At 40.4% G+C, this 22,962-nt stretch overlaps 4 protein-coding genes across 4 annotated transcripts; 3 read left to right on the top strand and 1 right to left on the bottom strand.

Annotated features, from left to right (window-relative positions):
* Positions 1–401: 401 nt before the first annotated feature.
* On the bottom strand, positions 402–3,728 carry LOC125202340 (GTP-binding protein ERG-like). Its single transcript, XM_048100719.2, has 8 exons — positions 3,039–3,728; positions 2,857–2,946; positions 2,054–2,199; positions 1,624–1,782; positions 1,484–1,550; positions 1,181–1,288; positions 973–1,112; positions 402–762 (listed from the first exon to the last, which is right to left on the bottom strand). The coding sequence occupies exons 1-8, from the start codon at positions 3,504–3,506 to the stop codon at positions 678–680; spliced, it is 1,263 nt and encodes a 420-aa protein (XP_047956676.2). The 5' UTR covers positions 3,507–3,728; the 3' UTR covers positions 402–677.
* Positions 3,729–7,941: 4,213 nt separating this feature from the next.
* Positions 7,942–13,389, top strand: POLH (Y-family DNA polymerase H). Its single transcript, XM_048098959.2, has 15 exons — positions 7,942–8,194; positions 8,705–8,825; positions 8,906–9,017; positions 9,098–9,265; positions 9,514–9,681; positions 9,809–9,912; positions 9,995–10,114; positions 10,615–10,738; positions 10,857–10,970; positions 11,087–11,302; positions 11,802–11,901; positions 11,998–12,122; positions 12,371–12,589; positions 12,778–12,865; positions 12,980–13,389. The coding sequence occupies exons 1-15, from the start codon at positions 8,119–8,121 to the stop codon at positions 13,213–13,215; spliced, it is 2,091 nt and encodes a 696-aa protein (XP_047954916.2). The 5' UTR covers positions 7,942–8,118; the 3' UTR covers positions 13,216–13,389.
* A 420-nt stretch (positions 13,390–13,809) lies between these two features.
* On the top strand, positions 13,810–16,035 carry LOC125201066 (phosphoglycerate mutase-like protein AT74). Its single transcript, XM_048098960.2, has 2 exons — positions 13,810–15,197; positions 15,344–16,035. Exons 1-2 carry the CDS (start codon positions 14,750–14,752, stop codon positions 15,748–15,750), a joined length of 855 nt encoding a protein of 284 aa, XP_047954917.1. The 5' UTR covers positions 13,810–14,749; the 3' UTR covers positions 15,751–16,035.
* A 3,669-nt stretch (positions 16,036–19,704) lies between these two features.
* LOC125202518 (proteasome subunit alpha type-4) lies at positions 19,705–21,632 on the top strand. The gene is made up of 2 exons (XM_048100923.2): positions 19,705–19,855; positions 20,747–21,632. Exon 2 carries the CDS (start codon positions 20,755–20,757, stop codon positions 21,502–21,504), a length of 750 nt encoding a protein of 249 aa, XP_047956880.1. The 5' UTR covers positions 19,705–19,855; positions 20,747–20,754; the 3' UTR covers positions 21,505–21,632.
* The last annotated feature ends 1,330 nt before the right edge of the window (positions 21,633–22,962 follow it).

Here is a 22,962-nt window from a genome sequence, read left to right as displayed (position 1 = left end):
TGGCTGGTCACTAAAAGCATGTTTGGTAATGGATTTCCATCCCTAGATGAGTTATCACCCCTACCAAACATAGCCTAAATGTACTTGCTTTTATTGGTGGTAATATATAGCTGAGGAAAAATTATGCTCAAATTTCAGTTTATTTACTATCAAGTTCACCAACGGATATTGGAGTCTCATAACTTACCAACGGACTTCAGTTCGTAAATGTATTTTGAGACGATGTATTACATGAAAAAGTTTTGCTAACTAATTTTTTGTCAATAATCAGTCGATAAAGCTACCAACTAACAATCTGTCGATAAAATTTTACCGACCGATGTTTATTGGTAAAGTTTTTTACTGGCTGATGTTTGGGATTAACGACCGAAAATTCCGACAGTAATTGGACAACAAGAAAGTAACCAACTTTACATGTTTCTCGTATACATCAAAATCCTTGAACGTGATATGGGGAAACAACAAAGGTGATAATGGAAACAAAATAATAAATCTAGCAAAAGGAGTGCTTAAAAGGAGTGATATATATACTGGAGATAAGAAACCATCCTTCCTTAAATGCATCTCCCAGGTATCTACTACTTCTGAAGCTGAGTTTTTCACGGGGGTAACAACGTAATTTCACACTGAGCACGGCGTCGGGGGGAACGTTATTGCAAAAATCAATACCATCTAAGTCATTTAACTCTAACCATGAGGATGAGATGGACGTTCCTCTTGAATATGGCTCGGAGCTCTTCGTTCGCTTCCATGCCTATTCTCCTGCACGTCGAAGATTGGTAGTTGTCACCAAGTGAAACTATCAAAGAGTGCTTGATATAGATTGCAAGCAGTCAAGTGGAAGAGAAGGCGCACAACATAAATGAAACCGCTCTAAACTTGCTTGGTTTCGAATAGAAGAGACGGGAAAGCAGTCAGCGAATGGATAGCATTTTAGATATAGGATGGAGTGAGATGCATCAGCATACTGACCCTATTTTGGAGCCCTTCTTCCCAACTAAAATTTTGCGTTGGCTGATCTTGGGAGTGATGAAGTGTTGCTCGATTCGGAGAGAACCATCTCTTAACTCCTTCCAGCTCATCAAACGATGTTCAATGCCATAGGGGACTTCCTATAACGAAGAAGACTAATCAGCGAAACACATTTATTGATTCTTCATAAATAATAGAGTGGATTTACCTGATGCACATGATCTAACAATTTCTCTCTCACAATTTCCAGAGATATGTTCTTCATTAATTCTTCACTCATGGTAAATGGATCTTCATCCCATGGTCTTTGTACTGCCTGAGGTTAAAAATCTTAGAACACCTCTAAAGCTTTTCAGATCTATTAACTCTGTACGAGACAGTCACAAGACCACAGTATTGAGTTACAAAATATTCTATGCATATTATTTGTATCTATATATAGCACAAATGTCCAAATATAATCCCAAAAGACGACCTACTGAAGTAATACGAGGGTGGCAATAAAACACACCTGCTCCATTAAGTACTTTGTGAGATCTTTCACCCCAGCACCCTTGACTCCCGATGTCAAGAAATGCCTATAGAATAGTTAAAGCTTGTATGAGGAACCACTTCAGAATAGTCGAGATACAGGGGAAAAGTATAACACACCTTTCGTATCCTGATAGATCATTGAATTCCTCTACAACCTTGAGCAAGTCTTTCTTCTTTTCAACCAAGTCAACCTTGTTCATACATAAAATGCGCTTCTGATTTGGGATGCTAATAGAACCCATTCTTTCAATCAACCTCACAACTCGCGAATCAGGTCTAGACCAACAAAAGGTTCAGACAGAATCACTAAAATGAAACTTCTATCCAGATGTGTAATGTTACTAAAAGAATACAACTGCAAAACTGGGAAGAAAAATGCAGCTCAACAACACCATATATCAGAAAGGATTATGTACACGCATTGCATTTGACCTCCAGCTTCTAGATTACAAATTAATTCATGGACTTTGTAGAAGTATCTAAAAATTGATTTATCGATGGAACACAATGAAGGAGCAAAAGTTAGCTAGGGAAAGGAAAACCGGACCTGGTAATATGTCTGTGAACATCAAAAACAACTATCAGCACATTGTATAAACTAACAGAACCCCAGGCACTTTCATTACGGACTTTGATATCATTGTAAGGAAATCCGCTTTTCTTTAACATAAGTCCTGGTGTATCAAAGAAACACTGTGTGGGCATCAGAATTAGAAAAAAATCTTTGATTAAATGAAGAGAAGCATGATTCATCAGTGCAGTGACCATATATGTTCTTTGTGTTTTATTATATTTAAAAATACAAGACAAAAAGTAAAAGAAAATATGAGGCGAGGACATTGGACATCATGGACAAAACAGCTCCTGACGCAACCACAAAACTCGCTCCCTACGACAGACAGGGTAACAAAGCTCCCTAGGAAGAACACTAATGTCATCACTGCCTCTAATCCAGTGGCAAGGGCATTGCACTTTTATCGCTGACTCGGCTATAAACTAGCTTCTCTATGCATTTGTAACTAGTGAAGAAAGCATATGCAGCTTGCATCTGCACAAGTAATTGGCTGAAATAACAATACTCTCAGATAGGGCACCGATACTTGAGATATGGAACAACCCAAAACTATCAAGAACGTCAAGTTTCTGTCATGTTCACACTACTAGAACAATGAATCTAAATTTTAAATCTATTTAAAGCAGAAGATAGCATCTACAGTTTGCAGCATATGCCGAGATAAGCTTTACACATTCTAGGTGAAATACTCAACTCAAAGCTAACTTACATCCCTGAGAAACTGGTTTTCAAAAAACTACTAGTAAAATGAAACATCAAATAATCAGAAATCTTACAATTTGTGTATCTCCTTTCGTCATGACTCCCAAAACCTCGTGAGTGGTGGTATGTACCTTCCGCGAAACTGCTGAAACTTTAGTTCCCACCTAAACAATCAAATTGATGGCAATATCAAAGAATATCCAATTACCTTATTTCAAATGTGAATAGACTCGAATGTGAAAAAAAGGGCACAAACCATGTAATTAGTGAGAGCAGACTTTCCAGCATTCGGAGCTCCAATGATGCCAACAGCTAACGATTTCTGCTCCTCCTCCGTCACCTCTCTCTCCTCGTCATCTTCGCTCTCCCCTGCATCCAACGCCGCCTCAAGCAGCTCATTCGCCAGCTTCCCAGCCTTCCTCTTCTTCTCCTCTTCCCTCTGCAATATCCTCAAATGCGAAACATTTTCCCCAAATACTTGGCTTTTCACCCTGTCTCTATACTTCTCGTCCCACGTTGACTCCTGATTACTGCTGCCGGGGCTGGGATTGAGATTCAAATCGTCGAATTGAGAGCTGTCGAAGACGGCATCCTGCGCGGTTAATTCGTCGGGATTCGGCGGTGAAACGTCGTCGTGCTGCGGCTGCGCGGAGTAGAAGCGGCGGAGGAAGGCGGAATCGGCGGCGATTGGGCGGAATCGCGTCAGAGCCGTTACTGCTTTCATTTCAAGCTCTGATTAATGGCGATTTGACGAATGTGTAAAGCGATTAAACCCCCGCCTTTATTCATATGCATGAATCTGCATCGATTGATGGATATAAGTGTGCAAAAACTGCAGCTCGGAGGAAGAAGGATCGATTGGTTTGGACAAATTTGCGAAGCTGCAGAGAGAGTGAGGGTTTTGCGAGGGTTTAGTAGTGGTGATTGGGGAAGAAGAGAATGTACGGTGCGGTGCGGCCACATTATTTCTTTTTTATTATTTCATTTATTCTATTATTCCAGTGGTTAGAGCATTCCCATCCGTGCTCTTAGCTAAGAGCACGGAAGTGGGCCCGAACCCACTTTTATTGCTTGTCCTTAGCTAAGAACACAACACCCACAACCGTGTTCTTAGTCAATGACAAGCTCAAGGGTCCCACCATTCTATTATTCAATTTAAATAAAAATATTTCCACAATATTAAAATGCATTAAAAATATCCGAAATACATTACAAATTACAAAATATTTAAAATTACATAATTAAAATCCTAAAAATTAAAAATTACATAATTAAAATCCTAAAAATTAAAAATTACACAATTAAAATCCTAAAAATTAAAAATTACACTACTCGTTGCCGAATTTCGACCAAATGTGATTGATTAGATCTTTTTGTAGCTCAGTGTGGGTTCTTGTATCGCGCATTGTGTGTCTTCTTTCCATCCTCTCGTTCACCGTCGTATGCACACCTCGGCGTGGGGGAGACCGCGCGGTTGAGCTTCCGGGTTCATCCTCGTCGTAAAAGTTAGCAGCCATCGGTCCTTCGTCAGCTATAATCATGTTGTGCAAGATAATACACGTATACATAATGTCGGCGATATTCTTAACGTACTAAAGCCGAGAAGGGGACTTCACAATGTTGAATCGGCCTTGAAGGACACCAAAAGCTCTTTCGACGTCTTTCCGAGCAGACTCTTGACGCTGCGCAAAAAGAATTCGTCTTTGCTCTTGTGGATTGCTGAACGACTTCACGAAAGTCGACCACCTTGGGTAGATACCATCGGCGAGATAGTAACCCATGTGATATACATTTTTGTTGACGGTGAAGTCGATCGCCGGTGCTACACCATTCAAAACATCATCGAAGAGTGGTGAAGAATATAACACGTTCAAGTCGTTGTTGGATCCGACAACACCGAAATATGCATGCCAAATCCATAGGCGGTAGTCGGCGACCGCTTCAAGGATAAGCGTTGGGCCGCCACCTTTGTGGCCGCTTAAGTGTTGCCCCCTCCAAGCAGTCGGGCAATTCTTCCACTTCCAATGCATGCAGTCAATGCTGCCTAGCATACCGGGAAAACCGTGGACTGTTTCGTGAAGACGAAGCAACCGTTGACAATCGTCGGTGGTGGGTGCCCGAAGGAATTCCTCGCCGAAAGCAGAACGAACGCCGTCGCAAAAATTCTTGAGGCATAGGATTCCAGTTGACTCATCGACATGCAAATACTCGTCGAAGAGGTCAGCCGTTTGCCCAGTAGCAAGTTCTCGGATGGCATAAGTACACTTTTGCAACGCCGTGAGACTTTGCCGACCGGTTGCGTCTGCACCTTCTTGAAAATATTCAGCGCGGGTGGACAATGTGTTGACAATACGCATAAACAACCATTTTGACATGCGAAAACGGCGCCGAAAGTAATCTTCTGGATACCGTCGGCAACGAGCCTTTCATGGGCTCCCTCTCGATCACGAGGGATGTAGCGACGTTTTGCTCTAGTTGGTTGAGGAGGAGGGGCGGGTGTATTGGCGGCGACATAGGCTTCATAGGCGGCACGATATTGTTCATAATATTCTTGTTCTTCGCGCTCCGCTTCCGCAATGAGATTGGTGAAATCCATTTTTGAATTCTTTAGAGAGAGTTTGGGTGAGAGAATAAGATGTAGATGATTAGTATGAAAAAGTATGAATGAGAGATAATTTGATGTGAAAAGTGGATGATGAATGTGTGTATTTATAGATGATTTTGGGATTAAAAAAAAAATCACAAAAATCCAAAAAATACGTCTATAAACGGCTTTATTTTTTTGGGAATTCAATTTTTTTTTTGTATTATTTTGAATTATTTATGATTTTTTTTTTAAAAAATATAAATCGAATTTGCCAACGTTAATGCCGTTGGCCCATAAGAACACGCCACGTATGGCTGCTCAGCGGCACGGACGGACGAGCTCCATCGGCGGACGGACGAGCTATGTCCAGCGGCACGGACGGACGCACGGACGCACGGACGAGCACCGCTGCGAATGCTCTTAGTTTTTTTCGTTAATTGAAGTGGTTAGTTGAATCTGAATAATGTGTTTCTAGTAGATATGGATGTTTTTATTATTTCTTCTTAGATAAGTGGAATACTCAAAGCTAATTTGGTCAAAATTGGAACTAATTTATATCCATAATTTTGTTCTTTGAACCTTCCCAATTATCATGGAAAAATAATTAGCTATTCTAGCACAATTATCTTATTTGATGCTCGTACAAAATATACTACCTTTATTTTTAGGGATGATTTACTTTATTAGATATGATGTCAATCTTGTCATTTATTGGTGTTCAGTGTTTGAGATTTAATTCTCATCGGCCCTATAAGTTAATGAGGGCTCGCATTTTGAGTGTTGTGATGGAATGAAATGAAATTTTATAGCAACGTTGGTTTATAAAACTGTCTTGATGGTCGTTTAAGAAATGAATGGAAAATTACACTTCTATCCTTTTCATCCTCAATCATCCCCAATTTTAACATTTTTTCTCTCATTGTATTCAACCTGAATTGCAGTACATTGTTTCGAACCCACAAAGGACACAAAATTAATTAATTAATTTATAAATTCCAAAATGGTAGAAACTTTTCTTATTTCTTGCCTAATAAACATGGGATTTAAGTTATAAATACATTGGGACCCATAACCATAAACCTGGTCAGTTTTGTTTCTTGGCTTCCCAAGTTGGAATATGACCTCACACTATAATATCTCAACTTAAAATCAGATTTTTTTATAACCACCAATATTCGCCGAATATTTTCTTAAACACGCGTTGATAAAACATGCCAGCGGCGCGAAGTCCACCAATATGTATGCTATATGATTAAAAGTTGTGGCACAATTGACAATTTTGCAGCATTGAAAGCATTAGTTATCGAGTTCGACTCTTCACCTTGAATTTTTTCATCATTTCACTCATTTTCTAGATCATGTACATTGATGTTAAGTCGTTTTTAGGAGTAATTATTTTGAATATTATAATTTAAATTTTGACTACTTTTTAGCTTATTAATGTAGACTCAAGTCTATATTATTTTAGTATTTGTGCCCCCAACATAAAATTTCTGGGGGCGCCTTAAAATGTCACGTATTTTGTTGTTGCAGGCAATGACAGACCCAGGTGGGGTCGGCCGACCCCACCGCCGGTCCGTGAATACCTCCGAAAACCTCCCAGAATCAGCCGTCGACCCACCGCTGCATCAGCTCCGACCCCACTTTATGGCTGCTTCATCTCCATGGAAGAGAAAATGAGGAAGAGAATTTCAAGAAAACAGATTAGGGGAGAGGTAAAATAGTTTCACAGAAGTGAAAAGCTTCATGGGAAAACCGAAAATGAAGAAAAATTGCAGAAGTTTGGTAATAGAAAACAATGGAGAAGACAGCGGCGCGGCGCTGTAATTAGGGATGGCGTTATTTTATTTATTTCTTTTAATTCCCTAAACTTAAATACTCTATTTCTTTTTATGATACTCCATTTTTTTATATTCCGTATATTATTTCTTTTATACTCCGTCGTAGTACTAGGGTTTGTTTCTTTTAACTATAAACTTAAAGTCTTAAATACTCCATTTCTTTTAATTATACTCCGTATATTATTAACATGTGTTTGTTTAATTTAATTAATATTTTATTAATAGTCCAAGTAAATTCAAATCTGAAAAATATTAAAAATAATGTCATTTAGTATATTTGTAAAATTACAAATAATTATATTATTGTATATATGATGTGTTTTTTTATATTTTTTAAAAAATATGGATACTGGAATTAATTAATTACCATGCTTAACAAAAATAATGCAATACTTTAATTGTATTAATATATAATTATTATCTAAATATTATATTAGTATATTATTAATTATTTTTCGACCCCACGAGTTCGGTTTTGGATCCGCATTGGTTGCAGGGAATATATCATTCACATAAAATTCCATGCAGGAGAGTATTTTGTGAGCTTAGAACCACTAATTGAAGTTTAAAATCATTAATCGTATTAAATAATGAAAACTACATTGCTGTATATAATAATAATAATAATAACAATAATAATATCTAAATGTTAAAATTACACTATTTTGTTTATAAAGGATTCCTCCAAAATATCCAAAAAGAGGCCCAATTATAGAAGGAAATTTTGAAGAAGCATTGAGTCCACGAGCTAAAGGGCTTTTGCCTTTTTTGGGCTTGCGCGAGCGGAAATCAAATGCGTTCAAAATTGAATTGGTGCGAATTTTGCAACAGAGGAGTTGAATTTGTGGAGGGAAAGGAGGATCAGGGTTCTAATCAAGGTTCGGAAACGCGCGGGAGAGGATTTGAAGATGCCTGTGGCGAGACCAGAATCGTCCGGTTCTAGAGTTATTGCTCACGTTGACATGGATTGCTTCTATGTTCAAGGTATTTTCCCCTCTCTTGTGGCTCGCCTACTAGTAATTGCTCAACTTTTTGATTAATTTATAGATATCTGTTTGTTCGTTGCATTTGGAGAAAACTGATTAGTAATTCCACGAACTGAGTTCGTTTGATTAATTTATAGATATCTGTTTGTTCATTGCATTCGGAGAAAACTGATTAGTAATTCTACAAACCGAGTTTGTTTGACACAGCTATTGGAAGTAGAATTTGATGATTTTTTTCTTGATTTATTGTATATTCTAGTTATTTGATGAAATTTTAATAATATAAGTATGTTAGTATTTATGTAGTAGTTGAGTATATTCTAGCTATTTTGATGAAATTTCATGAAAATTTTGTAGATATCTCTTTGATCAGCGCATTTAGAGAAAACTGATTAGTAATTCCACTAACCAAATCTGTTCGATACACTGTTGGAAGTATAATTTGTATCTGAGAGTAGTAATTTGATGAAATTTTAATAATTTAATTATGTTATGAGTATTTCTGTAGTTGAGCAGCGGAAACAGCCGAGTTTAAGAGGTCGGCCTACTGCTGTTGTGCAGTACAACGCGTGGCAAGGAGGGGGCCTTATTGCTGTGGGGTATGAAGCCCGTGCGTTTGGTGTCAAAAGGTAAAAACGAAAAATCATTAAAATGTGTTCAATTACAAAATTAGTGATTTTTTCGATGTTACTTTTCATGTTGTTATAAGGTCAATGCGTGGTGATGAGGCCAAAAAGGTCTGTCCAGAAATTGAGCTTGTAACAGTTCCAGTGAGTCGTGGTAAAGCGGATTTAACTGTATACCGGGATGCTGGTTCAGAGGTCTACACAGTGAATATTTTGTAAGACATTATTTTCCAACTCTTGGATCTATCTATTCAACGAAAACGAAATACTTGTAGGTGGTGTCTATACTTTCAAGCAAGGGTCGATGTGAGCGTGCTTCTATTGATGAAGTCTACCTGGATCTTACTGAAGCTGCAGAAACAATGTTGGCCCAAAATTCCCCTGAGAGTTTGGAAGCAATTAGTGAAGAAGCTCTTAAATCACATATTTTGGGGCTTCATTCGGTATACAAATTTATTTTGGTTTCTCCATACTCTATTAGTACTTCTTTTTGTCCCCATAGGTTGCTACGTCCATTTTGCTGCAAGATGGAATAATAATGATTCAAAGTTTCCAGCATCGTATTAGTTTCCCTGCATTCAGTGTTTCTTTATTTATTTAAACCTCACATTTTAGTCTAAGGGGGGTGGGGAGAGCTCTTGTATTTGACCATTTTTGGAGTATCTACTTTTACATGTACTTGCTAACCCAGGACCAGGATGGATCTGACAATCAAGATCGTGTGAGGGAATGGTTTCTTAGCAATGCTGATCGTCGTGATAAATTATTGGCATGTGGAGCTCTTATTGTAGCAGAACTTAGAATGGAAGTTCTGAAGAAAACTGAATTCACGTGTTCGGCTGGCATAGCCCATAATAAGGCCAGTGGTAGCATTTCAATTTTTTGAAACATGTGTTTCAATCTTGTCAATGTATATTCATTGTAGTGTTTGCGCACAAAAATGTGCTCCTCTCCGGACTCTAACTGGGTATTTATGATGTGAACAGATGCTCGCTAAATTAACCAGTGGAATGCATAAACCTGCTCAACAGACCATTGTGCCTTCCTCATCTGTTGAGGAGCTGCTTGCATCTCTGCCTATAAAAAAAATGTAAGTATATTTTTGTGATTGCTCTATAGCAAATGGCTAAACTTCTTGTTTGGACATAAAGTTAACACATAAGTTATTACAGGAAACAACTTGGAGGAAAACTGGGAACCTCTTTGCAAGATAAGCTTGCTGTGAATACTGTTGGGGATCTATTGCAGTTTTCAGAAGCGAAGCTGCAAGATCTCTGTGGCATAAATACTGGGTTTGTATTCTGCTTTGTGTATTTTCAGTAGTTTCCTAATACATGGGAATACATTATCTATTATGAGGGGTATGGTTGTTTGAAAAAATTGTTTTTGACTGGTACTTATTACTTATTACTTATTAACTGGGATGTAATTCCACAAACCTTCTTAAACATTAGTTGTTCAGCTGTAAATTCAATGATATCTTGCATAACATTTGCTTATATAAATGGATCGCTATACATCTTTCGCTTGCTAAGATTCTAGGATTTTATTTCTTGTATATGTATGAGGCACCGTTTCTGTTTTTCTTACTTTGGGGCTTTTAGTGCTTGTCATCCCTTTTCTTCTATAAGATAACATAATTGTCTACAGTTTCTTGAACATTATAAAATATGTTTTCTTGCACACTTTCATGAAATAGCATTTCTAAAGTTTGAAATCTTACCTTCCCTACAGTTATACATTTTTGTAATTCATTGTCTTCAATTTTGGATTTGTCTATCATCCATAACAGTACATGGTTATGGAATATTGCACGTGGGGTATGTGGGGATCAGGTAGAGGGTCGCCTCCTTCCCAAAAGTCATGGTTCCGGGAAGACATTTCCTGGACGTCAGGCTCTTAGAAAGTTCTCTACTGTATGGTCTCTCTCCCTCTCTTGGAAGATCTGTTATCCTCTTCAGATAGTTTTTTGAGATACAAATTATTTTAGTTCGATGATCGTAACTTTATTTCCCTCCACTGCTACTATTGCAGGTTCAGAAGTGGCTGAATGATCTTTGTTCTGAATTGAGTGAACGTCTTCTTCGTGATCTGGAACAGAATAAACGCATTGCTCGTACTCTCACCCTGCATGCAAGTGCTTATAAGGTCTTTCTCTGCATAAATTTTTTATTGCATATACCATATAGCACTAAAAGCCTCACATGTTGATGTTACAAACAACTTACTATTGCACTTCGTTTTCTGTGCATTTTATCCCCTAGTTGAATGACTCGGAATCACTCAAAAAGTTCCCTTCAAAGTCATGTTCCTTAAGGTATGGGGTTTCCAAGATCCAAGAAGATGCCCTCAATCTATTTCATGCCGGACTGCGTGAATATGTTGGGGTATACCATGAGAAGTTGAAAGAGTCCACGCAGCAGGAGTGGGCAATAACTGGTCTCTCTGTGTCAGCAAGTAAAATAGTTGATATTCCAACTGTGAGTCGAAGTCATTTTGTCCCTCATGCAGCTCATTTATATTGTTCTATCTCTCTACTTATTAGCATGTTATTAAGTGTTCATGTTGCATGTTTCCCTCTAAGGTAAATGATAATGTGACGATTTTAGCACGCAAATATGACAATGTCACCATTTCTTGCAATGTTTATGGTTCTTGACTTCTTGTTAAGCACCACCATTACAGTTTCTGTATGTCATATCCTGCCTATGATCTTATGCATCTGTAGTACCAATCTAGTTTTTGATGGAAAATTGGCTTGCTTACTATTCTAGAGCATCTTTAATCATTATACCGTTGGTTCACTTTTTGAAAGATTTGCAGTATTTTGCTATACATCTCATTGGAAAAGTGTGCGGTTACATATTCTTAGTAATTAAACTTTTTGAATATTACTTGTAGACTTTCTTTGTGAATCATAACCGGGTTCACTTCATAATTACAGTAAATTCCTCACATTCGTCTGCAATGTTTTGGCAGGGAACGAACTCAATTATGAAGTATTTCCATCAGCAAAATCAGACATGTGCTGAGTTAAATGATGTATGCACCCATGATGCTGCGTCTTTGTCGACATCAGGTTCTATTTGCTCTGCTTTTAAAGTTTGAATATAGCTTGGCTGTGTTGTGAAATTTCAGGTATCTTCACATCAAGATAACTTTCTGCTTGATTTAGGTACTACAAGCTCCATAGAACTAAATCAGGCTGATTATCCAGAAAATGATGTGTGTGAGGATGAAACAATGCTTGGTCAGGTCATGCCATGTGCAGGACCAGATGTTAAAATAGAAGTCTGTAAGGCAAGTTCTGGTTTCATATTATCAGTTGTTCGTGGAAAATATAATCCTTGATGCAAAACAGACTTTCCCCATTTATTCAGCATCTTGATTATATACACACACATGCATTAATGGAATAAAACATACTACAAGCAAGAAGTTTAGATTGGAGATAACTATGCTTTTCCTGAAAATTGTAGCTGGTGTGTGTTTCTCATCTTAGCTTGCGAGTAATACCTTTGGTCTTTTCTTACTTTTTCCCTCTGTAGGATGATGTATATACGTACGAAGATGTAGATAAGAAAGACCCACCTTTCTATGGAGATGAGCAGAGCCTGGTGCTCCAAGAAGACACTCTTACATCATGCTTAGGTGGGTCTCATCTGATCTCAACTGAAACTGGTCTGGAATCAAAACTCACTCAGTCGAAGGTGGATCTCCTAAGACCTCGTTTAAAATCAGATAAAAAGAAAAGAAAGACAGAGAAGGTTAGTTATTCATTATTTTTTTCATTTGTATATAAAATCTAAATTGTACATTTTCAAGTTAGGGAGAAATCCTAAAACCAGAAGTTTCTGTTTATGGCATTTGCTCCACCAAATTATGAGAAAATAGATGATCATCTTATTTAATGATAACTTTGTTGATTGAGTTCAAGTTTGTGATATTGTTGTAGGGCACTTCATCAATCTTAAGATTTTTCGGCAATCAAGAGTCTCATGCGAATCTTAAGACTTTTCCAGAGAGTGGAACATCTTCCTCTGGTAATTGTCCATTTCCTAAGCCCTGCTTAGAGGGCATGAGCGTGTGTTCTTCACTTTACACATCCCCATGTCATGTTTCCAAAACGGTAACCAATTTCTATGATTTTTTTAAAGGTACACCGCTTGATAAAATTCCGCAAACAACAAATGGGATCGCCCCTAGAACATGCAATTCCAGAACTGATGCATGGAGTTACAAGAGTGATGAGATTGATCCTTCTGTCTTGAATGAATTACCTCTTGAGATTCAAGCAGAAGTGCGTGCATGGATGCAGCCTCAGAAGCGGGCTAACGTTGTGAAAAAGGGTTCTAGTATTGCTCACTATTTTTCACCAACTCCAAACTCTTGATCCTATTGGCTTATCCAAAACTTGTTTATCCCGAAACATCAAATTGTTAATAGCTGTCCGTTTTTATTTGTGAAAAATGCTCTATTTACAACATTATGTATAGCTGCACATGTAATTGAAAACAAGTTCTGGGAGATTCTTCCGCCTCTGTCAATAAAACTATTTGGACAGTCACCGTGATACGCTTTGACAATCTGCAACATAATCATAAATTTTCTTAAACATGTTGTTGAGCAGATTGTCGTCCCGGGCAAGGATTTCACGATCATCTCTTCTGGTCAGTGAAAGAAAACTGGTATGTAGAGTTTTTGAAACATCCCCTAACTTTTTATGTTTTTGCCACTGTAATTTACTCTCTTTTGTTGGCAAAGGAATGAAGTTTGTCGTTTCTTTTCAGCTGTTTTCTTTAAGGAAAATCACACTGATTCTCAGGAACAACTCACTTAGTTTGTGATCATGCAGATTATTGCTAAAAGGAACCTTTATACTAAGCTGTGTATGATCATCTTCGTGTGATTGATATCACCAGTCTCTCTTCCTTGATTTCTTCCAAGATTGCTATCCCGTTTTCGTCTCAGACGGAGAATGAAGTCCCATGTTGGTTTTTTCCTTCTTTTGGTAGAGTACAGGAAAAAAGGTTTCTTTGCTTCCGAAAATGAGAATGGCCCCAAACCGGAGTCCTCGTGTCCCGCCAGGAAAATCTAATCTCTGGCGTCCATTGCTACAACAAGGCCACTGGATTCAGCGGCATTGGGATCATCTACCTCCAGCTCCCCGGCCTCCCGCAGATTATTGATTCATACATGGATTACACCGGCATCGTCTCCCATGATCTGCTGCAGCTCACGGTCGCCAACATCTTATCCCCCCGGCGACACGTTTATGCTCCTCAAGTCGATCAAGGGCGTGGTGAGAGGCGTAACAGTCTTTGACAACATGTTTGCCAACAACAAGGTGATCGAGATTGTGCAGATGGAAGGCCAATTCAATCACGCGGATCAGGTCGCCGTGGATTGGAATACCGTTAGGGTAATAATGAAAAGTCGCCGACGGACCGTCGTGGACGACGGATCTGAAGGCGGCGCAGCGTTCATCACGAAATCTCTCGGCCTAGTAGACACGTCATTACATTCAGCGTGATTCCTGTTATTGGTAGAAGAAAAAGTTCCCATTTTTAGGCTACTTTTTCCTAAAACTTCACCAAAAGGAGGAAAAACTCATCTCTTTCTGCATCTATTCAATATTTTACATTCCATCTGTATTTGGTCCTACTTTTGATTGGGAAAGAGTGGATCTCTCTCTCTCTCTTCCCATCTGTCCATCTCTGTTTCTCTCTCTACATATCAATCATTACTTTTACCTTCTTTTATTTTCACAAAGTCAAGTGATTTTGATTCCTCTGAATCTGATGCGTCTCCATCTTTCTTATTACGTGGGACACGTCCAAAAGAAACTGTCAAAGATTGTTATATACACATAGACAGAATCCCCATTATTTCATTCTAGATTTAAAAATTCCACCACCACCATCACCATGGCTGACAAAAGCCCCAAGAACAGGTGGCTTCCCAAGCGCATAGTCCTGCTCCGCCACGGCGAGAGCAGTGACACCTCCGGCAGCGGAGACGGGATTTCCCCGAGCCACAGCACCCCGCTGAGCCGGCGCGGGGCGGAGCAGGCGAGGCAAGCCGGCACCCTCATCAAAGACCTCCTCGACCAGAGCTGCCCCTCGTGGAAGATCTACGTCTACGTCTCCCCCTTCGAGTGCACGCGATCAACGCTGCGCGAGATGGGCCACGCCTTCCCGGCCAGCCGGCTGATCGGCGTGCGAGAGGAGTGCCGAGTCCGCGAGCAGGACTTGGGCAACTTCCAGGACCCTCAGAAGATGAGGCAGCTCAAGGAAGTCCGCGACAAATTCGGCCGCTTCTTCTTCCGTTTCCCTGAGGGCGAGTCCGGCGCCGACGTCTACGACCGCGTCTCGAGTAAGTCGGTTCCGAACGTTCATATTGGTGTATTCGGAAATGTATTGTTAGTTTAAAACTTTTTATGTGACGCAAAAACAAATTCGTGCTGGCTCTGTCTAAAAATATATATATATATATATTAAACTAATGTAACGATCCTATAGGTTTTCTGGAATCAATGTGGAGGGACATTGATATGCAGAGGTTCCCACACGACGGTGGCGACGAGCTGAATCTGATCATCGTGTCGCACGGGCTGGCGATCCGGATCTTCCTGATGCGGTGGTTCCGGTGGACAGTGGAAGAGTTCGAGCGGCTGAAGAGCCCGAAGGACTGCGAGTTCCGGGTGATGCAGCTCGGGGAGGGCGGCGAGTACAGCCTCGCCGTGCACCACGACGAGGGGAGGCTGAGGGCGTGGGGGCTGTCGGCGGATATGGTGGCGGAGCAGAAGCTGAGAGCTGGGTCAAGGAGCCACCAGGAGGAGGCGGCGGAGGAGGAGGTTTTGTGGTATCGCACTTTCTTTGGGGATGATGACACGGCGGCGACACGTGGCGGTGAGGGAGAAGGGTAGGAGTAATTATTTGCGGTGTGGTTGTTTGTTAATTAGTTGTGGTTTGCTACAAAAAGTGTTATGTTGATATGTGGATGTTTCAATTTTTAAATCTAGAATGACTAAAGGAGATAGAGATCGAATTAAACTATGGTTGTTGACTTATTTCTATTGGTCTAAGCATTTGGAGAGTTGTTTAGATACAAAATGAGAGTCTCAATTGTGATTAGTGCTACTAGTAGTGCCTTTATTCATCTTTTGTCAAACATGGAATATATACATCAATTCCTTTATTGTTGTTGTTAAGACTTTTGTATTGGTCTATTTGTTGATTTAAATTGTTATTATTAGGATAAATTGTTAGAAAAAAATTTGATTAAATTTTGGTTTATTTTATAATTTTATAAATAAATCAGACAATTATGATATTTTGGAATTATTTTTAATTATTACACGACAAAAAATATGGCCAGCTTTTGTGTGATATATTAATGTTATTTTTCAACTATGCCTAATTATTCGATTTTGTTTATTAATAGATTACATTATTTAACTCACTTATGATAACTTCTATGTACAATTTGATTTATCGGCTTCACAATCATATATATAATTTCACTTAATTTTTTTTTTCTCTGAGATATCTAAGAACAAATTCTAATTTTATAATTTTTTTCAACTGGATTTGAAACGTGAGATCTACTATAATTTGATCAAAATTCATTATTTGTTTTTAACATTTTGCATAAACATGGTGCTTCAAGGAACATGTCAATCGAACCCATCATATCAATTGGTGCTGCTCATTTCTTGTACACCAAAAGCTGAAAATGATATCATTAGAGTATTCACTGTAGGAGAACACTTTTTGGCGGACACTTTTTTTTTGTTCATAGCCACTTTTTATTTGTCTACGGCCACACAAAAAAGTTTCCGCAACAATAGTGTGCACTTTTGTTAGCCACATTTCACTTTATTTTTGTATATTTTAATTCAATTAGACTTAAAATTCTCGGACTAAAAATAATTAGAAAACGAGATAATAATAAAATTAAAAAGTGCGATGAGACCAAATATTTGTTGTATTAATGGATACCGGAAAATTATACAACGAACATTTTATAAAAAAAAAATATAAAAACAAATAAAAACACTGCCACCATCTACTCGGTGGCGGAGTCGGAATCCTTTGCCTCTTCTTCGTCGCCCACTCCCGCCGGCGCCGCCGCCCTTGCCCCCGGCGCACCCGGCGCCGCTGAACCAGTCAGCTCTGATCATACACATGAGCTCATAGTATATCGCCTTGGTGATCGGGTCGGTGGCGGACTCGTAGAAACGACAGTTCTCTTGCAGTTGTTTCATCAACTGCACATTCAGGTTCCTGTTCAAGACCACATGGGGCCCAGGGTCCACGGACTGAGCTCCAGAAGGCGCCTGCGCGATCCAGACGCGGTCGCCGAGTAGCGGGAGGAACCTGCAGACATTCGGGCGCTGCGGATACTGGCCTTCTGCCCCGGAGGGCGTGAGCGCCTAGTGTGTGTATCAGAGGGCTCCTCCATTTGGGCGTCGTTGAGGTCGATTGATTGTCCGCGGCTGCTGCTGCTGTAGTTCCCGGCTCTGTTGCGTCTATTGCGCTTCGCCCCTTGACCTTCAGTCTCCTCTGCACAGATGGACTTGAATTTCGGGCAGTTCTCGAGAACGAGAAACTCCTCCCAGTGGGTGAACTTAGGCTTCCATAGCGCGTTGTATTGGGACACAGACAGAGCCTTCACGTCGGCTTTGTTGCGGCCACTCTCAGCGTTGAGAAGGTTGTTGCCGTAGATGCCTGCGAACTTCCTGGTGGGTGTCAGAATCCTCCCAAACTTTTTCCGGATCTGTTCCGTGTCACGCGGTTTGGCGCTTCTCGTCTTGAACTCATTGTAGGTCAACAAAACGCGCTTCCAAAAGCCCATCTCCTGATCGGTGCCAACACAGGGGTCTGATGTGACGGCATCCCATGCCCTCGCCACAGCAATCGACTCGTCTTTGGTGTAGTGCCCGCCCCGACTTGTTACCGCCGACTCGCTACCGCCGCTGCCGTTGCCATCCCCGTCGCCGTCGCCGCCGGCCCTCCCCCCACCGCCGTCGCTGCCGCCCCTCCCACCACCGCCGCCGCCCTTCCCACCACCACCGTTGCCGCCGCCTCTCCCACCACCGCCGTCGCCGAAACATCTCGGCGGCGGGGTCTCTGGTAGGCCCGGACTCATCAGCCCCATCATCTGCTCCAGTGTGAACCTATCGAAATCAGACAAAGGAGTCTGGAAAGAGTGAGAAGGGGTATCCGGACGCGGATGGTTGGGCGAGTCCATAGTGGGTCGATAATCTCCGAATGCCGAACGACCCAAATTCCTCTGATGAGATGACTGACCCCGATATTGGGTTTGTTGCCACGGCGGGGACGTCGGTGACCACGACTGGAATGGAGGGGGACTGGGACTCGATCCCCGGGGGGTGGGACTCGATACCCACAGCTGAGATGGCTGGGAAGAAGGATAGTATCCGTATCCCGATTCTTCCGTGCCGGGTGAATCTTCGTCTCTCCCGTGCATTTGGTATAAAATTCTGTAGAGTGAAATTGAAGGTGGAGTGAAAATGGGTGTGGAGTGAAAAACAAATTGGTGGGGTATGTAAATAAGCCAAAAAAATAATTACAAATTCGAAATAAAAAAAAAAATTAAAAGAAAAATGGCGACCGCCGCCGCGGTTTTGCGCGCCGCCGCGCAATAGATAGGCACGGTAGCCGCCGCGCTTCTCTCTCCTCCGGCTCGTCCGCGCCGCCTTCGGGGCGAATGCCCTTCCGCCCCAACAAATTCGTCCGCCTCTGGGGCGGACGCGTCCTCCACAATAGCCCGCCGCGGCTAAGCCGCGACCGGGGCGGCCGGCGCGCCGCCCCTATAGTGGATGCTCTTATGATGGGGTCAACCACATTTATTCCTTCCAAATATAAATGTGGACAACCGAACAAGCTCTCATAGTAGTATATTGGAAAGATTGCATCCATGAATGTCAATAAGTGCTTTAGAAGAATGTTAGTATTAGCCATTAGAGCATCCCCATCCGTGCTCTTAGCTAAGAGCACGGAAGTGGGCCCGGACCCACTTTTACTCCTTGTCCTTAGCTAAGAGCACAATACCCACATCCGTGCTCTTAGCTAAGGACAATATCAAAGGTCCCACCATTCTATTATTCAATTTAAATACTCCAATTATTAAAAACATTTCTACATTATAAAAATACATTCAAAAATAAAAATTACATAATTAAAATTCTAAAAAATAAAAATTACATAATTAAAATCTTTAAAAATAAAAATACATAATTAAAATCCTAAAAAATAAAAAAATACATAATTAAAATCTTACAAAGATGGGAATATGAGAAAAAAGATGAGAGAATGTAGATGATAAAAAAAAGATGAGAGAATGTGATTTTTTTTTGTGTTGAAGTGGAGGTATTTATAGATGAAAATGTGAATTTTAGGGAAAAAAATTGAAAAATAAATTAAAAGTGGGTAGAAAACGAATATAATTTTTTGGGAAGTGGAAAAATATTTTTTTTTATTTAAAAACATTTTTTTAAATAAATTTCGAATTTTAAAAAAATAAAAATAAAAAATCGAATTAGCCGTTGGCCAATCAGACGTTGCCACGTATGAGTGCTCAGCGGCACGGACGTGCTCTTAGCTAAGAGCATGTCCGTGCCGCTGGCACGGACGGACGAGCTGCAGCGGCGGACGGACGACGGGTGCTCAGCGGTACGGACGAACGGACGGTGCTAAGAGCACCGCGGCGGATGCTCTTAGGTGATTTTGAATCTTTTATTACTAATGCATTGGCAACATGATTTTATAGAACAAATAATTGAACCAAAACAATAAATAGAGAAAGAATAAGGAGATAAAGTGAAGTAGTAATAAAAAATTTGGGGTCAAATTGAATATAACAAAAAATGTTGATTTTGAAGAACTGAAAGCTTGGGAAAAAAGGCAGCTCCCGTCAAAATATATAGTTCTGCTGCTCTGGTGAAGCCTCTGATTCCGATTATAATCCACATTTTATCGCGGCCAGATTCCAGATCTTCATATCAGGTTCTTCCCCGTGTTTTCTCTCTCTGGTTATTTAATTTTGTCTTAATTTTTTAGGTTTTTTATGCTTTTTCGTTGAATTCTTCTAAGTTATCTGTTGATCCTGTATTACTGCTATATTTCTTCGTTTGAGTTCGAGAAGAGACGCGATAATCCAGATTTTGTTGATTATTTTCTGTTTTTACTTGGTTTTGTTTTTTTCTGGAATTAGGGCAGATAAAAAACCATATGATGCATAAATTTTCAGTGAGAGGAAGTTATGAATGCATAAGCTGAGATATGAATTTACAGCATAGTTCGTTCCGCTGTATTGTTGCTTTTACATATTTTTGTTGCATATGATGTATCAAGCCATTAATTTTTCATAGTGCTTAAAGAAGAAGTGAAATTGAAGCTGGTTATTCTGTAAAGTAAGTAATGAAGCCATTAATTGTTAATAGGAGTAGTTTTTAGAGGTGAAATTGAAGCTGGATTTTCTGTAAAATAAGTAATAAAACCATTATTTTTTCATAGTATTTAGAGAAGCTGTGAAATTGGAGCTAGATTTTCTGTAAAATAAGGAGTAGTAAAAACATCAGACATCGCTTCATCGCTTCAGTGCTCAGAGCAATGATTCCTTGCTTTCTGTTGGCTGATAGTCAGCTGTTGAGCAATGAAATGATCGTATTGTTGGAAGTGTTTCTGAAATGATTGTATCATTGTTTATATTAGTCTTGAAGTTTGTGACTTGCATTTGTCTATGGTTTTGGAACTGTCTTTATATATTGTTCATTGTTGTATCTCCAATTTATTCCCTTCCAGTTTGGCTATAAGTTATTGTGGTTCGGCTCATTTAGTATGTCATCTTCAAATCAAATGGATCATATTGGTAACTGTTAGAGCGTCTTTGTGTAGATTGAAACATGTCTCGGAGGTATGACAGCCGTACAACAATCTTCTCGCCAGAAGGCCGTCTTTACCAGGTCGAGTATGCAATGGAGGCGATTGGCAATGCAGGGAGCGCCATCGGCATACTGTCTAAAGATGGGGTTATATTGGTCGGTGAAAAGAAGGTGACTTCCAAGCTTCTGCAGACCTCTGCATCCACTGAGAAAATGTACAAGATTGACGACCATGTTGCTTGTGCCGTTGCTGGGATCATGTCCGACGCCAACATCCTCATCAACACAGCCAGAGTCCAAGCTCAGCGATACACTTTCGCCTACCAAGAGCCAATGCCAGTCGAACAGCTGGTCCAGTCCCTGTGCGACACCAAGCAAGGCTACACTCAATTTGGTGGGCTCCGCCCGTTTGGGGTTTCCTTCCTCTTCGCAGGCTGGGACAAGAACTACGGTTTCCAGCTCTACATGAGTGATCCGAGTGGAAATTACAGCGGATGGAAGGCTGCAGCTATCGGGGCAAACAACCAGGCTGCTCAGTCGATGCTCAAGCAAGACTACAAGGATGAAATCACGAGGGAGGAGGCGATTCAGCTTGCTATCAAGGTGCTTAGTAAGACAATGGACAGCACAAGTCTCACTTCAGAGAAGCTTGAATTGGCTGAGGTCTTCCTCTCTAATGGAAACGTCAAGTACCAGGTTTGCTCACCCGAGGCCCTAAATCAGCTGTTGATCAAGTCCGGAGTTACTCAACCTGCTGCAGACGCTTCTTAAGCTTGTATTTTGTTTGAACCGTAGTGTTTGAACCTGTTTTTCTACTTGTTTAAGAATCTGCCATTGATGAATGTCCTATGTCGAATTCTATTTAAGATGCAGTTTATTTGAACTACTTTTTCTGGTTACTAGCCTTTTGTTTGATACTTTGCTTCATGAGCACCATCGAGTATACAATAGCGTTCTTGGTCTTTAAAATCATGAACTATTGTTGAAATTTGGTACTTTTGCTGATTTTAAAACCGTCGCGAATACTATAACTTAGGTCTTGTAACAAATTTCCCACAATTTAGAACTCCGGGTGAAATTTGTAAGAAAATTTTAAACTCCTGAATGCATGACACAACTGCGTTTACACACAATAAAAACGTTGTTGTTTAATACTCCATTTGTCCCATTAAAAATTAAACGTTTTCCTTTTGGGATTGTTCCATTTGAAATGAAAAGTTTTCCAAAATGGATATAACTCTATCTCTGCTTTTTCATCTCTCTTGCTTTACTCTCTCTTCATTAACTCACAAAACAACACATAAAATTCCGTGCCGATTCTCAAATATTGCATATTTAATGTGATACGAACTTACGTGGCGGACCCACAACGAGGGCCATGACGAGGCAGCTTCGAGAAGGACTTGCCACGTTCATTCAAAAAGCCACGCGGGAGGGGCCTATGAAGACGGAGGAGCCGCCGGTGAAGATCGTGCTGAAAAATGAAGGCCAACCGGGGAAGGAGGAAGCCGTAACTCAAAATTTGCACATGCAGCTGGATTCATTAAGTCAACTGCCTATTGAGATAGCGTCCAAATGCTCTGAAAGTGGCACCAATGTCTTCCCCCTCGAAAGAGCTTCGCGTGGGTACCTTGCACGCCTCGATCGGGGTCCGGTGGAGAGAGTTATGGACGATTTACTAAAGCCGCGCAGAGAAAGGCGGGGAGCTCCAGAAGGAACACCGGACGGGTTTTTTGCACCCTGAAAATCACCCGACCGAGTGAAATGGCGAATGGCAAGGGGGAGTCCAGAAAGAACACCCGGGCGGGTTTTTTGCAGCCCGAAATTCACCCGACCGGGTGAATTGTCCGATACTTAGATTTTGTGGGCCAAATTTGCTATTTTTGGACCCTTAGTATAAATACCTTTTGATGTCATTTCTTTTCCTAGATTGTGATTGAATTAAAGCTATCTCCCTAGTGAGTTTTTCCCCTTTGAGGAATGTATCCAATTCCTTCCTTGAATGTTGCTTGTATCAATTCCATAGATTGATTCAAGTAGAGGTATGCATCAATGAGACGTATCCATTGAGTAGTGGAGCCAAAGGTGATAGAGCTAATGAAAGTTGCCTAGGGTTGTTTCCATTGTTTTGGTCAAGGTCCTATGATTGTAGGTCTTTTATCTCATCATTATACACATGCTTTCCATCTCTAATCTACCATCCATTCTTGTTTAGATTCAACTTTTGTG

The sequence above is a fragment of the Salvia hispanica genome, chromosome 2, assembly GCF_029641045.1.
Source record: "Salvia hispanica isolate PSC_SH4W2 chromosome 2, Shi_PSC_v1, whole genome shotgun sequence".
Lineage (NCBI taxonomy): Eukaryota > Viridiplantae > Streptophyta > Magnoliopsida > Lamiales > Lamiaceae > Salvia > Salvia hispanica.
This window is presented reverse-complemented; position numbering and strand designations above follow the sequence as displayed.